Below are 15,559 nucleotides of genomic sequence, written 5' to 3'. Positions count from 1 at the left end.
AGTGCTCCTTGGGATGTTTAAAGCTTGGGAAATCTTTTTGTATCCAAATCCGGCTTTAAACTTCTTCACAACAGTATCTCGGACCTGCCTTGTGTGTTCCTTGTTCTTCATGATGCTCTCTGCGCTTTTAACGGACCTCTGAGACTATCACAGTGCAGGTGCATTTATACGGAGACTTGATTACACACAGGTGGATTGTATTTATCATCATTAGTCATTTAGGTCAACATTGGATCATTCAGAGATCCTCACTGAACTTCTGGAGAGAGTTTGCTGCACTGAAAGTAAAGGGGCTGAATAATTTTGCACTCCCAATTTTTCAGTTTTTGATTTGTTAAAAAAGTTTGAAATATCCAATAAATGTCGTTCCACTTCATGATTGTGTCCCACTTGTTGTTGATTCTTCACAAAAAAATACACTTTTATATCTTTATGTTTGAAGCCTGAAATGTGGCAAAAGGTCGCAAAGTTCAAGGGGGCCGAATACTTTCGCAAGGCACTGTAGTTATAGAATTAACCAATAGATGGAGAAAAACATCAATTGCATTGTATGAAATATGTTTGTGTGTGTTCAAGTTTGTGTAAACTATTGTAAAGTATGAGTAGTAAGAAATGACATATATTTCTATGTATATTTTGTAAATGTTATGTAGCTACAAGTACATTGAAAGTGATCAAGTCATTTAGCTTTTCCTCTAGGCACAGCTGCTAGGCACTATTCATTTATTGGACTCTTGGCACGTTCTGGCCATTATTTCCTTTGTTTTGTCTTTATTTAGTATGGTCAGGGCGTGAGTTGGGGTGGGCAGTCTGTGTGTTTTTCTATGTTGTGGTTTTGAGTTCAGCCTAGTATGGTTCTCAATCAGAGGCAGGTGTCGTTAGTTGTCTCTGATTGAGAACCATACTTAGGTAGCCTGGGTTTCACTTTTGAGTGGTTTGTTTCCGTGTGAGTGTTTGTGGCCACACGGTACCGTTTCGGTTTCGTTCATGTTCACGTTTATTGTTTTGTATTTCATAGTGTTCCGTTTGTCTTAAAATAAACGTTATGGACACTTACCACGCTGCGCATTGGTCCTCCGATCCTTCTCGCTGCTCCTCCTCAGAAGAGGAGGAAGAATGCCGTTACAACTCTCCTGTATTTTACAGAAAGTATTTTAATGTTTTTCAATGACAGAGACACATATAAAATGAAGGGGAGACCGAGAGAAGGAGGTACAGAGTAGGTCCGGTAGGTGCCAGGACTCGTACCAACACAGGCAGGGAAAATCTACATAAACCAAGGCAGCAGCCTTAACCACAAGGTCAAGTTCAGAAACCGGTACTATTTTTAATTAGACAGGATGTGGAGCAATTCCACAAGGCATTGTATTGACTGTGTAATATTGAATTTGAACAGTGATGGTTCAATTAATAATTTATTTCAGTTCATTGATTCAATTCATCATTTATTCATTTTTGGGGGTAAAAACAAGAACTTAATAAGTTTGACATTCACCATTCCAAAAACACAAATGTGACATTCAGCATTCCAAAAACACAACCGAAGTGTGATATTCAATATTCCAAAACACTAGTTGCGTTAAACTGAGCCTTAGCGATATGACGTTGCCACGACCAGCAGAATGAACCACAGAATTTGTAGATAAGCGCAGAGCAAGACATTGTACTCGCAGAGTATATGTTCATGTGTAGGGTGTGCTTCACATCAAAACATGCAGAGTTTAGCCTCATGCTTCAATGCTCTTAGTTGTTGTGGAAGTCGACCCGACACGGCTCTCCCTTTAAGCAAATATACACTGCAGATAATACTAATTTAAATGTGTTCAATATTTGTCCCGTGGTATTACAGTCTTATCATACAAAATGCTGGTCTGGGTGTAGTCCATTCAGTGTTGCTGTCCTGGTTTCTGCACATTTCTGTAAAGTGTTTTTTTACCTCAGGAGGGCCCAGTGGTTCTGGCCTCACCTCTGCTGAAACATTCACTGTGGTGTCAGCGACTTCAACGATGACTTCCTAAAGATGAGACATTACAATAACATCAAATCTTCATTCAACAAAGCTTACAAAGTAAAACAATAAAATGAAAAAAAGCCATTTCACAGGAAGTACCTGAGTTGAGTCATCTTCTTTTGAGGATATCCATCTGTTGATCTTGTTAATGGCCATTATGGTGACAGCCAATCCAACACAGACAATCACTGATCGAACAATATTGGCCGCAATGGTCCTGACTGATAATGCTGAAGCTTTGGCTTCCTTCTCACCAATACCTGAGATCAGTGGTGGAAAAAGTCCCAATTGTCACACATTAATAAAAGTAAAGATACCTTAATAGAAAATGACTAAAGTAAAAGTGAAAGTCACCCAGAAAAATACTACTTGTGTTGAAGTTTAAAAGTGTTTGTTTTTAAATATACTTAAGTATCATAGTAAATGTAATTGCTAAAATATACTTATTAAGTATCAAAAGTAAAAGTACTATCAACATTTTAAGCAAACCAGCCAGGGTACACTCCAACACTCAGACATAAACGAAGCATGTGTGTTTAGTGAGTCCACCAGATCAGAGGCAGTAAGGATGATCAGGGATGTTCTCTTCATAAGTGTGTGAATGGACCATTTTCCTGTCCTGCTCTGCGTTCAAAATGTAACGAGTAGTTTTGGGTGTCAGGAAAATGTATGGAGTAAATAGTATATTATGTTTTTTAGGACTGTAGTGAAGTAAAAGTAAAAATGATCAAACATATAAATAGTAAAGTATAGTACAGATACCCCCCCAAAAACTACTTAAGTAGTACTTTAAAGTATTTGTACTTAAGTACTTTACACCACTGCCTGGGACACACAATCTGGGTTACCTTCTCAGAGTCAAAAAGACAAGACATCACCAATACAATACTACACCAATATATTTGGTCTAATGTGATTATCATTGTTTAAAATAATCAAAATTACTCTACGGCAAAAAAAAAAATGTAACCTTTATTTTACTAGTCAAGTCAGTTTTTAATTTTCGCCTAAAATGACATACCCAAATCGAACTGCCTGTCGCTCAGGACCTGAAGCAGGGATATATGCATATTCTTGATAACATTTGAAAGGAAACACTTTGAAGTTTGTGGAAATGTGAAACTAATGTAGGAGAATATAACACATTATATCTGGTAAAAGATAATACAATTTAAAAAAATACGCATTTTAGATTTTATTTTTTGTTCCTTCTTTGAAATGCAAGAGAGGCTGTTATATCACTTAGGAGTCTAGTTGCAGTTGTGATGTTGGCCACTAGATGGCAGCAGTGTATGTGCAATGAACCATTGCATTACTGTTCAAAGTGTTGTATCAAATCTGCCCAAATGTACCCAATTGGTCAATTGTTACATTTTCAAGTATGTAACTATGGAAAACATACAACAAATATATGGTAATAAAAAATATACGTTTACACACTCCCAGGAATGTCATAAAGGAAGGATAATTAGTTTCCCTACAGACACTAACCTTCACACATCTAGATGGGCGGGTTCAAACTGTAGAGATTCAAACTGTAGAACCCAGTTCCTACATTTGATTATAAAAATGTATCAAACAAAACTATGGTACATTTTTATCTCTGGCAACCTCAGGATGACAAATCAGAGCAAGATTACTGAATGTAAGTACATTATTTACCTTCAGAGGTGAATATATCAAAACAGTTGCCGTGATAAAAGTGTTTTGTTGTTGTGCACTCTCCTCAAACAATAGCCTGGTATGTAGCTACTGTAAATGAACAGTGCAGTTAAATTAACAATAATTTAACCTTTCTGTCCATATAAGACATGTCTATGTCCTGGGATATGTCCTATGTCCTATGTCCTCACGTTAGCTCAAGTGTCCAGCGGGGACACACCGATACCATAGAGGTTAAGAACAAATTCTTATTTACAATGACGGCCTAACCCCCGGCCAAACCCGGACGATGCTGGGCCAATAGTGCGTCACCCTATGGGACTCCCGATCACGGCCGGATGTGATACACATGTATCATATCGTTCAAACAAAAGTCCTTGCAGCCAAGATTACAATAAATAATTCCAAGTAGATGTTTGTGGTTCTAATTCCAAAAAATATATCCACAGGGAAAAGTGCACAAAGGATATCAGAGTTATATGCTTAGAATTTATTTATTTAGTGCCAGTTTATCAACACCCAACGTTTTGACTAGGATTTTTTGTTGTTGTTGAAATTAGTAATTAAGTTATTCATCAAAAAAAGACCTAGTCAAAACATTGGGTGTTTATGACCTGGCTCTAAAATAAATAAAAATATTAAGCATATAACTTTGACATCCTGTGGATATATTTTTACAATGTGTGATATCGCATCATTTAGTATTAAACAATGACAGAGGTATTACAGAATGACTGTACAATATCAACATGAGGTTCAGCTTCTAACCTCACGGGTAGATCCTTAAATGAACGCTAGAATGGTACTTACAGTCCTCCATGGGTTGATAGATGGTCTGTGTGCTGACGTAGTTGCTGCTGGAGCATTGGATAGTCCCGTTCCCATTGGAGATGATGATGTTGACCTCAGACAGAGACATTAACTGTTGTGACAGTGTACACTGTCCCCAGCCACAGACAGACAACATCCAGCCATCTTTAACAGAACAGTTCACTGTGACGTCACAGAGTCCCACATTTGTGTTGAAGAGAGATGTGACATCCAAGACTGGTTTGGGAACATGATCTATAAGAACCAATGGAGTTGGGAAAGAGATACCTACATTCATGAGTGGTCTAGAGACCACAGTTGTATTAAAGAAACAAAAAGAAAACTACCAGCACAAAACTCACCCATCACCTTTAGTCTGTATGTGGTAGTTGAATATGTCCAGTCTCTCTGGTTAATTGCACTTATTATGTACATTCTACTGTCTGTGTTCAACAGATTCTTTATACACAGAGAATGGTTCACAGAGTTATAATCCACCTTTTCCTTGTATTTAGGAGAGATCTCTTCATCATCAACTATTATATCACTGCCCGTCTTCCATTTAAGTCCCTTGAGAATCTCAGGTTCTGCAACAGCCAGACATATTGAATCCCCCTTCAACCCATACTGGTCCACTGAAGTTTCCACTCTGTTTCCTGAAGAGAAAGGAACAGGTTCACATTTAAACCAAACTTTCAACATGTTTTAAAGTACTGTATCTCATCTATGGTTTGTGTTCAGATCACACATGTTCAAAGTATCTCATCTATGCCAATCTATGGCTTGTGTTACAGAAGGATGAATAATTAGGCCTACAACAGGATCCCCAGTAGCTACATCCAAGTCCAAGAGGTATACCTCCTTTAACTCTAGAATTCATTACATGTCAAACTTGTGAAGAGTTTAGATACCTGTGATGATTTCCAGCCAACAGATGTGTAGCAGAAACAGAGTTTTCATTTCTAAATATTGATGGATTAAGTTTGACTTCCTGTCTGTCGAAACGATGAGACCGTGTGGTGGTAAACTACAAGTAGTATGCCTTTCAGGAAGTAAATGGGTGCTCTCTCAGTCAAAGTAGGACATAGACCGTGGCTTACTAAACTCCCCTTTCCACTCAAAGTATTTTCTATAGAAGAGCTTGTGGTTTATCAGAAACAAGGTGGTTTGGAGGTTTGGTGGAAGGAAGTCCTTAGTGATGTGTTATCTGCAGATACACTGTACTGAGCATTGTTCAATATGTTAACATCTGAAATAGTGTAGTTAGTTAGAATTATGTTGAATAATTAAATGTATTTATCAATCTGACTCCATTATTCTGTGACTAAATGTAATAAGGCCCTATGTGTCTCTGCCGGAACATCATAGACACATTCTGTCATCTAATTATCACATTCTGTCATCTAATTATCACATTCTGTCATCTAATTATCACATTCTGTCATCTAATTATCACATTCTGTCATCTGATTATCACATTCTGTCATCTAATTATCACATTCTGTCATCTAATTAACACATTCTGTAATCTAATTATCACATTCTGTCATCTAACTAGCACATTCTGTCATCTAATTAACACATTCTGTCATCTAATTAACACATTCTGTCATCTAATTATCACATTCTGTCATCTAATTATCACATTCTGTCATCTAATTATCACATTCTGTCATCTAACTAGCACATCCTGTCATCTAATTAACACATTCTGTAATCTAATTATCACATTCTGTCATCTAATTATCACATTCTGTCATCTAATTATCACATCCTGTCATCTAATTAACACATCCTGTCATCTAATTAACACATTCTGTCATCTAATTATCACATTCTGTCATCTAATTATCACATTCTGTCATCTAATTAACACATTCTGTCATCTAATTAACACATTCTGTCATCTAATTAACACATTCTGTCATCTAATTATCACATTCTGTCATCTAATTAACACATTCTGTCATCTAATTAACACATTCTGTCATCTGATTATCACATTCGTACATTTCAGTTTGAAGACAGGAGAGGAGAAGCGGCCAGCTCAACAGACGGATTCGACCCAGTCACTCTACTAGGGAATTCCATTCCACATACAACACAGCAACGCATGTCAAACTGTTCATCTCTTCATGACCTATTGATATAATCCATGCATGACAATGAAAAACTCCTACAATTACATTCACAATGTCAGGTCCAGTTTGAATCACTTTCAACCTTGAGGGCAGGGAGAAATTGGAGTCGTCTCACTGTGAGGGGTGGAGTCTCCGCCAATGTAATAATGGGAGCGTGAAAGTTTGTATGAATGAGCTGTTTGGCAGCTTTGGAAAGCACTATGCCCATGTTCCCATAGAAACTGTTTCACCATTAATATCAGATATGTACGGTCCTGGTTACCTCTCTCTCTCTCCCTCGTTCTTCCGTTCATACATTATCCCAGAAACCCTAGACCCACTCCAATTTGCATACCGCCCTAACAGATCCACAGATGATGCAATCTCTATTGCACTCTACACTGCCCTTTCCCACCAGAACAGAATAAACACCTACGTGAGAATGCTATTCATTGACTACAGCTCAGCGTTCAACACCATAGTGCCCTTCAAAGCTCATCACTAAACTAAGGACCCTGGGACTAAACACCTCCCTCTGCAACTGGATTCTGGACTTCCTGACGGGCTGCCCCCAGGTGGTAAGGGTAGGTAACAACACATCCGCCATGCTGATCCTCAACATGGGGCCCCTCAGGGGTGCATGCTCAGGCCCCTCCTGTACTCCCTGTTCATTCATTACTGCACGGCCAGGCACGACTCCAGCACCATCATTAACTCTTCCGGTGAAACTGGAGGGCACGCAATTAAAGTAAATAATCATAAAAATTATGGATATTAAACATTTATGTGCATACAAGTGTCTTATATCAGTTGAAAGCGTAAATTCTTGTTAATCTAACTGCACTGTCTAATTTACAGTAGCCATTACAGCGAAAGCATGCCATGTGATTGTATGAGGACGGCGCCCCACATCAAAAAAAAATTCCACCGGCACAGGTTTCATAAATTCACAAATAGCGATTAAATATTCACTTAATTTAAAAACATTTCCTCTGATTTGTCTTCCAAAGGGTCCCAGCTATAACATGTAGTGTCGTTTTGTTAGATAAAATCCTTCTTTATATCCCAAAAAGTCTGTTAGATGGCACCATTGATTTGAGTAATCCACTTGTTCAACATGCAGAAAAAGCTATCCAAAAATCTAACGCTTGTTAAAACAAGTCAAAATAAGTTTCTATTGACTCCTCAGATACCCTAAAATGTAATTAAACTATAATATTTCATACAGAAAGAAGTATGTTCAATAGCAAATCGATATTAGCAGGTGCGTCTTGTCTTCATCGCGCTCACATACACGAATTTCCAATAGTGTGTCCTAGTACTAAAACTCATTATTCTTACTCGTTTTGGAAGAAACAAGCCTGAGACCTTGAACATAGAGTGCTGACACCCTGTGGAAGCCATAGGTATTGCATATTGGGAGCTAGATTTGATTATTTACCTATACTTTCCATTGTAAGAGCATGGGCTCTCAAAAAAAAAGAATCAGGTTGGTTTTTCTTTGGATTTTCTCCTACCATATTTATTGTGTTATAGTCTCATACATGATTTTAACATTTCTACAAACGTCAAAGTGTTTTCTTTCCAATGGTACCAATGATATGCATATCCTGGCTTCAGGGCCTGAGCAACAGGCAGTTTACTTTAGGCATGTCAGTCAGGCGGAAATTGAGAAAAAAGGCCCCTAGTCTGAAAAAGTTTGCCGATGACACAACAGTGTCAGCCTGATCAGCCTGATCACCGACAACAACGAGACAGCCTATAGGGAGGAGGTCAGAGAGGCCGTGTGGTGCCAGGACAACAACCTCTCCCTCAACGTGATCAAGACAAAGGAAATACAGGAAAAGACTACAGGAAAAGGAGGACTGAGCATGCCCCCATTCTCATTGATAGGGCTGTAGTGGAGCAAGTTGAGAGCTTCCTTGATGTTCACATCACCAACATGGACTCTGTACCGATACCCCCTAGCCTCCACATTGACTCTGTACCGGTACCCCCTGTCTAGCCTCCACATTGACTCTGTACCGGTACCCAATTGTTTAGTAGCTACTATCTTGTAGCAACTCCCGTACGGGCTCGGGAGAGAGGAAGGTTGAAAGTCATGCGTCCTCCATTACCCAACCAAGCCGCACGGCTTCTTAACACAGCGTGCATCCAACCCGGAAGCCAGTGTCGGCACCAATGTGTCGGAAGAAACACCGTGCACCCTACCGGCCAAGCCCTCCCTAACCCGGACGACGCTAGGCCAATTGCCCCACAGACCTCCCGGTCGCGGCCGGTTACGACAGAGCCTGGGCGCAAACCCAGGGACTCTGATGGCACAGCTGGCGCTGCAGTACAGCGCCCTTAACCACTGCGCCACCCAGGAGGCTGTTTTGTGACCTGTCTGTTCCTGAATAAATGTTGACTCCCCGTACCTGCTGTAAAGTCTAAACCTTTTGTATTCGGCGCATGTGACAAATGAAATTAGAGATTTTATTTTTTATTTTATGTAAAAAATGATCATACTGTGGTCTCAGTGTGGTGGGGCGATTGCATCCCTTTTGAGACTTCCTGGGGGCCTTGTGGTTTGGGGGAGGAGTTAGACGAGACAATCACTGCATTATTAGGCTACAGCCCTCTGAAAGAAGGCGGCAGATTTCATCTCTCATTTTCAAATGGAATATGAATATTCTTGGGTTTCTTCTCATTCGTTGGCTAGTTATCAACACAGGTAACATTCATTATATTAATTTTATTGTATGGAGGAATCTCTTTTAATTTTGAACTTGAACTCTAGAAATAATAATGTATACACATAACATGGGTAAATGGAAAAGTTTTGACTTCAGGCAGCAAATGACTTACGGACTCAACATGTACAGTTGAAGTCGGAAGTTTACATAAATCTTAGCCAAATACATTTATACTCAGTTTTTCACAATTCCTGACATTTAATCCTAGTAAAAATTCCCTGTCTTAGGTCAGTAAGGATCACCACTTTATTTTAAGAATGTGAAATGTCAGAATAATAGTAGAGAGAATAATTTATTTCAGCTTTTATTAATTTCATCACATTCCCAGTGGGTCAGAAGTTTACATACACTCAATTAGTATTTGGTAGCATTGCCTTTAAACTCAGATGTTTCAGGTAGCCTTCCACAAGCTTCCCACAATAAGTTGGGTGAATTTTGGCCCATTCCTCCAGACAGAGCTAGTGTAACTGAGTCAGGTTTGTAGGCCTCCTTGCTCGAACATGATTTTTCAGTTCTGCCCACACATTTTCTATAGGATTGAGGTCAGGGCTTTGTGATGGCCACTCCAATACCTTGACTTTGTTGTCCTTAAGCCATTTTGCCACAACTTGTCCTTAAGCCAGTTTGCCACAAGCAAGTATGGTTGGGTCATTGTCCATTTGGAAGACCCATTTGCGACCAATGTTTTAACTTCCTGACTGATGTCTTGAGATGTTGCTTCAATATGTCCACATCATTTTTCTTCCTCATGATACCATATATTTTGTGAGGTGCACCTGTCCCTCTTGCAGCAATGCACCCCCACAACATGATGCTGCCACCCCCGTGCTTCACGTTTGGGATGTTGTTCTTTGGCTTGCAAGCCTCACCTTTTTTCCTCCAAACATAACGATGGTCGTTATGGCCATTATGGCCAGTTCTATTTTTGTTTCATCAGACCAGAGGACATTTTTACTAAATGTACGATCTTTGTCTCCATGTGCAGTTGTAAACCGTAGTCTGGCTTTTTAATTGCGGTTTTGGAGCAGTGGCTTCCTCCTTGCTGAGCCACCTTACAGGTTATGGTGATATAAGACTCATTTTACTGTGGATATAGAAACTTTTGTACCCGTTTCCTCCAGCTTCTTCACAAGGTCATTTGCTGTTGTTCTGGATTGATTTGCACTTTTCACACAAAAGGACGTTCATCTCTAGGAGGCAGAACGCGTCTCCTTCCTGAGCGGTATGACGGCTGCGTGGTCCCATGGTGTTTATACTTGTGTACTATTGTTTGTACATATGAACATGGTACCTTCAGGCGTTGGACCAGACTTGTGGAGGTCTGATTTCTTTTCCCATGATGTTAAGCAAAGAGGAACTGAGTTTGAAGATAGGCCTTGAAATACATCCACAGGTACACCTCCAATTGACTCAAATGATGATCAGAAGCTTCTAAAGCCGTGACATCATTTTCTGGAATTCTCCAAGCTGTTTAAAGGCACAGTCAACGTAGTGTATGTAAACTTCTGACCCTCTGGAATTGTGATGCAGTGAATTATAAGTGAAATAATCTGTCTGTAAACTATTGTTGGACAAATGACTTGTGTCATGCACAAAGTAGATGTCCTAACCGACTTGCCAAAACTATAGTTTGTTAACAAGAAATGTGTGGAGTGGTTGAAAAACAAGTTTTAATGACTCCAACCTAAGTGTATGTAAACTTCCGACTTCAACTGTACATTAATGACTGTCAGTGAAATGCTAAATGTGATCTCATTAGGAATCAGGGCAGAACCTTCAGTGGACCAGTATGGGTTGAAGGGGGATTCAATATGTCTGGTTGTTCCAGAACCTCCTGAGATGATCAAAGGACTTCAATGGAGGAAGGACAATGATGTAATATTTGGAGACAAAGAGATCTCTCCTAAATACAAGGAGAAGGTGGACTATAACAATGATAACCATTCTCTGTGTATTAAGAATCTAATGGAAACTGACAGTGGAATTTACATGGTAAACTACAGGAAACATTGGAAACAATCAACTACTACATATAGACTGTTAGTGGAGGGTGAGTTTTCTAAGGCTTCAGTTCTGGTAATGTGCTGTATTCCAGTGGATTCAATGTAGCGTTGCAGCTTCAGCCTTCAACATGTAGTATGATTGATACATTTGTCATTGGGTCCATTTCAACAGTCAGTCACCTTTCCTTATCGCCTCTCCTTAATTTACACTGATGAAGATGCATCAGGATTTAGAGTTGCATTATGGGTGAATGCAATATGGTGGACACCTTAAAAATCTCCAGATCAGTAATTTATATAGGCCTAATATTTATCTTTCTCAACTCTTATTTGGTTCTTAAAACTGTCTCTTATAGATCATGTTCCCAAACCAGTCATGGATGTCACACCCCTCCACTTTAATTCAAGTGTGGGATTCTGTGACGTCACAGTGAACTGTTCAGTTAAAGATGGCTAGATGTTGTCTGTCTGTGACAGCGGTCAGTGTACACTGTCACAACAGTCTCCGTCACTAACCGGTGGTAAGATGACCATCTCCGTATTGACTGGAAGGATCCAATGCACCAGCAGCAATCACGTCAGCACACAGACCATCTCTCAACCCATGGAGGACTGTAAGTACCATTTAGCCTCCACCTTCACTGTGTACCTCTATCACTGTTTACTAACTTACTAATAATATCATGTGAATTCAAGTTTAATTTATTGGTATGAATAATACATCTGAACAGTTTTTATTAGAAATTCAGTTGTAATTCCTCTCCAGCCTTCACATGGTAATAATTCTGCTTATGTTAAACTATCGGTCTATGATGATTATTTGACCGAATCTATTGTCATTTAAGTAATTCTACAAGGATGAATCCGTCTGTTCTCTGTGTGTGACCTCAGGTAGTGGTGAGACGGATGGACAAGCTTCAGTAATTCTACAAGGATGAATCCGTCTGTTCTCTGTGTGTGACCTCAGGTAGTGGTGAGACGGATGGACAAGCTTCAGTAATTCCAGACGTCATTATGGGTACTGTTATTGGTAGATTACGCTTAGTTGGTGGGTTAGCTGTGTTTTGTGGGGTTTCGACACATCAAATATGTCAGAAGACTGGCAACTCCTAAATAACATTCACTATAAAAGGTACTTTCTCTTTCATTCATTTATAAATACATTATAACTGCAAAAAAAAAATGAATTGAAATGTTATTGTAATATTTCATGTTTTATCTCTAAGCAGATCATTGTCAAAGTAATTACAACTCCAGAACCATATTGTCCACCTGAGACACTTCCTGTCTTTGTAACTGAGAGGAAACCAGCAGATCTCAGTTGAAACAGGAAGTGCATCGCCAGGTCTAAGGAACGCAGAAAAGGACTTCCTCTGAGGTCACATCATACAGTCATTGGGTTACATTGCACAGAAACTTTGGAACATTTCACTATGGCCATGTGAACATGGATCTGAATTGGACAGGTATTAGCAGTATCCCACTGGGCAAAGACTGGTGAATCAATGTCGTTTCCACGTCATTTCAACCCCAAAAATGCACTGTGATAACATTGAAAACAGATTGGATTTGAGAAAAGTAATCGACGTAAAGGGAATTTCATACTTTTTCACCCAACTTTTAACCGAAATTCAATGACATGGTGAAATGTTCTGTTGATTTCACGTCGAAGTCATGACAACTCAACCAAATGTAAATCAAAACAAGACGTTGAACTGAAGTCTGTGCCCAGTGGGATGTTATCAGCTTGCTAGATTGAATTTCCACCATATTCAATAGTACACAAGGGGGTTGGGGCATGGAGTTCATTTGGGATTGGGCATCTCGCCAAAATGCAAGAATTTCCTTCTAAATGGAAGTGGAACGGTAGCTTACATGTAGGCCGCTTCTACTCCCATGACAGACTGTTTAACACTGTGCCTTACGTCTTACAGCTACTGCAAGATCCCTCGCCCATCACTGTCATGTTGCATACCTGAAAACCTGAAAACTTGAAAACCTAAATATTTGCTTCTGTCATGTTTATACCTGTATAGATGAAAGTAACTGTTTTATATTTTTAAAAACTGAAGCCTGGCTTCATAAAACTGAAATATAGTTTATAGAAAAGATAACACTTGAACAAATCATAAGGTTTCAACTTTGATTGTGTTGTTGTGTTGTATTGTTGTTGTTGTTGTTGTTGTGTTGTATTGTTGTGTTGTATTGTTGTTGTTCTTCTGTTGTTGCTGTTGTTGAATTGTATTTTGTTATGTTGTGTTGTTTTGTATTTTGTTGTGTTGTTGGGTTGAAATGTGTTATTGTTGTATTGTTTTGTTGTTGTTTTGTATTTTGTTGTGTTGTATTGTGTTAAATTTGTCTTGTATTGTGATGGTGTTGTGTTGTTGTGTTGTATTGTGTTATATTGGTCTTGTATTGTGTTGTTGTTGTATTGTTGTGTTGTTGTGTTTTGTATGATCAATGGCTGTTTCCTCTTGGCCAGGGTTCCCTTGAAAAAAAGAGTCTTATCTCAATGGGAGTCACCTGAATAAATACTTGAAAATACTAATGTTATTGACAACTGCCTTCTGTTTGTTTAGCCTACTTAAAACAACGCTGTAATCACGTCAAGTAGGCTTGTGCTTCTAGGCCTACTGCAATGGTGCAGTTTGTTATTAGGCTTAATTGATTCACTTGAAATAAATAGCAGTTGAATTACCAGAAATCAAATACCTTTTATCAGTTCAGACAATCGAAACATCAGCTGTGTAGTTTTGAGGAGAACACACCCAGGATTTTATGAGATCATGTCAAATCTAGATAATTATTAGGGTTAAAGTTCAGATACTGAACCAAAAACTCAACACTAGGCCAAACATTAACCCTCCCCAGGTATCACACTGACTGATGCAATACATTCTTTTCTACTGAATTTCTCTCAGTGAAAATAGATCATTCACTTGGCAATAAAGCCATTCCAATTAATTTACTGTCTATTTCTTTTAATTTATTTGACTATTATTCATGTATTTCTTTATTCTGCATACGGTAGCTTTGACTTCTCCATTTGTGGGGTAAAATTTTAGAAGCAATTTGTTTTACACTCAATTCCTGAAAAAGATTGAATGTGGCTGTTAGTGCAGCTTTTGTAAATAAAGAGGAAGGGTGACTTTGTTACCCAAATCTAGTTCCCCTCTACTGCGTGTACTGTGGTGCTCCTGGTCCTCAGACCTCTTCATGCTAGTATAACAACAATACAATGAATGTCAATATATAATTTTGTGGATCCTTAAATTTGTTACATTTTTTGCATATCCCTACTTCCCCTGAGACACTCTCAGAGAGTTGGGTCATGGCTAGGGTAATGACAGAATCATCTATCATTTCTAATTACCAGGTCTGTCTTGAGGACAAAATATTTTAAGCGTAATTACACGAAGAAGAACAACAACAAAGAAGAAGAAGAAGAATAAGAAAATCCACAAATCCCAGACTTCAGCTTTAGTTCAACAATGTCCTGAAAAAAAGGAACAACTTACTCTATTAAAAGGAAACTTGACAGACATCTATTTTATTGTCTTTGGCAAACGCAGGAGTTACAGACGACCAACTCTAGTGCATACCAGAAGTGTGCTTACAGAATCATTCCAGGCAGGGCATACGAGATATGAAGATGCCCTGACTTCAATCACTGCCCTCACTCCAGGACTGCAGAAATCACTGAAGTTGGAGACTTAGATTTCCCTCACTAACTTTAAACATCAGCTATCTGAGCAGCTTACCGATCGCTGCTGCTGTACACAGCCCATCTGTAAATAGCCCATCCAATATACCTACCTCATCCCCATATTGTTGTTATTTACTTTTTCTCTCTCTTTTGCACACCAGTATTTCTACTTGCACATCATTATCTGCACATCTATCATTCCAAATGTTAATTTGCTAAATGTTGATTACTTCGCTACTATGGCCTATTTATGGCCATACCTCCTCACGCCATTTGCATACACTATATATATATATATTTCTATTGTGTTATTGACTGTACGTTTGTTTATGTGTAACTCTGTGTTGTTGTTTTTGGCGCACTGCTTTGCTTTATCTTGGCCAGGTCACAGTTGTAAATGAGAACTTGTTCTCAACTGGCCTACCTGGTTAAATAAAGGTTAAATAAAAAAAATTAAAATAAATAGATCCTGGACTTTGGGCTTGGACTTTGTAGTCTCCCTGTTTAAATCC

At 38.9% G+C, this 15,559-nt stretch overlaps 1 protein-coding gene across 1 annotated transcript; it reads right to left on the bottom strand.

Moving 5' to 3' along the window:
- Positions 1 to 1,402: 1,402 nt before the first annotated feature.
- Positions 1,403 to 5,545, bottom strand: LOC110498164 (uncharacterized). The gene is made up of 5 exons (XM_021574774.3): positions 5,395 to 5,545; positions 4,846 to 5,139; positions 4,484 to 4,738; positions 2,111 to 2,271; positions 1,403 to 2,014 (listed from the first exon to the last, which is right to left on the bottom strand). The coding sequence occupies exons 1-5, from the start codon at positions 5,441 to 5,443 to the stop codon at positions 1,844 to 1,846; spliced, it is 930 nt and encodes a 309-aa protein (XP_021430449.3). The 5' UTR covers positions 5,444 to 5,545; the 3' UTR covers positions 1,403 to 1,843.
- Between the last annotated feature and the right edge of the window lie 10,014 nt (positions 5,546 to 15,559).

The sequence above is a fragment of the Oncorhynchus mykiss genome, chromosome 19 (assembly GCF_057628025.1).
Source record: "Oncorhynchus mykiss isolate SJ-2025 chromosome 19, ASM5762802v1, whole genome shotgun sequence".
NCBI classification, from domain to species: Eukaryota; Metazoa; Chordata; class Actinopteri; order Salmoniformes; family Salmonidae; genus Oncorhynchus; species Oncorhynchus mykiss.
Note: the sequence above shows the minus strand (reverse complement) of the source record. Positions and strands in the feature narration are given on the sequence as shown.

Coding starts and splice junctions, on each gene's coding strand:
- LOC110498164 (XM_021574774.3), bottom strand. CDS start 5,443: ATGAAAACTCTGTTTCTGCTACACATCTGTTGGCTGGAAATCATCACA. Junction 4,739..4,845: donor ATACAGACTAAAGGTGATGG/GTGAGTTTTGTG, acceptor TGGTTCTTATAG/ATCATGTTCCCAAACCAGTC. Junction 2,015..2,110: donor AAGAAGATGACTCAACTCAG/GTACTTCCTGTG, acceptor TCTCATCTTTAG/GAAGTCATCGTTGAAGTCGC.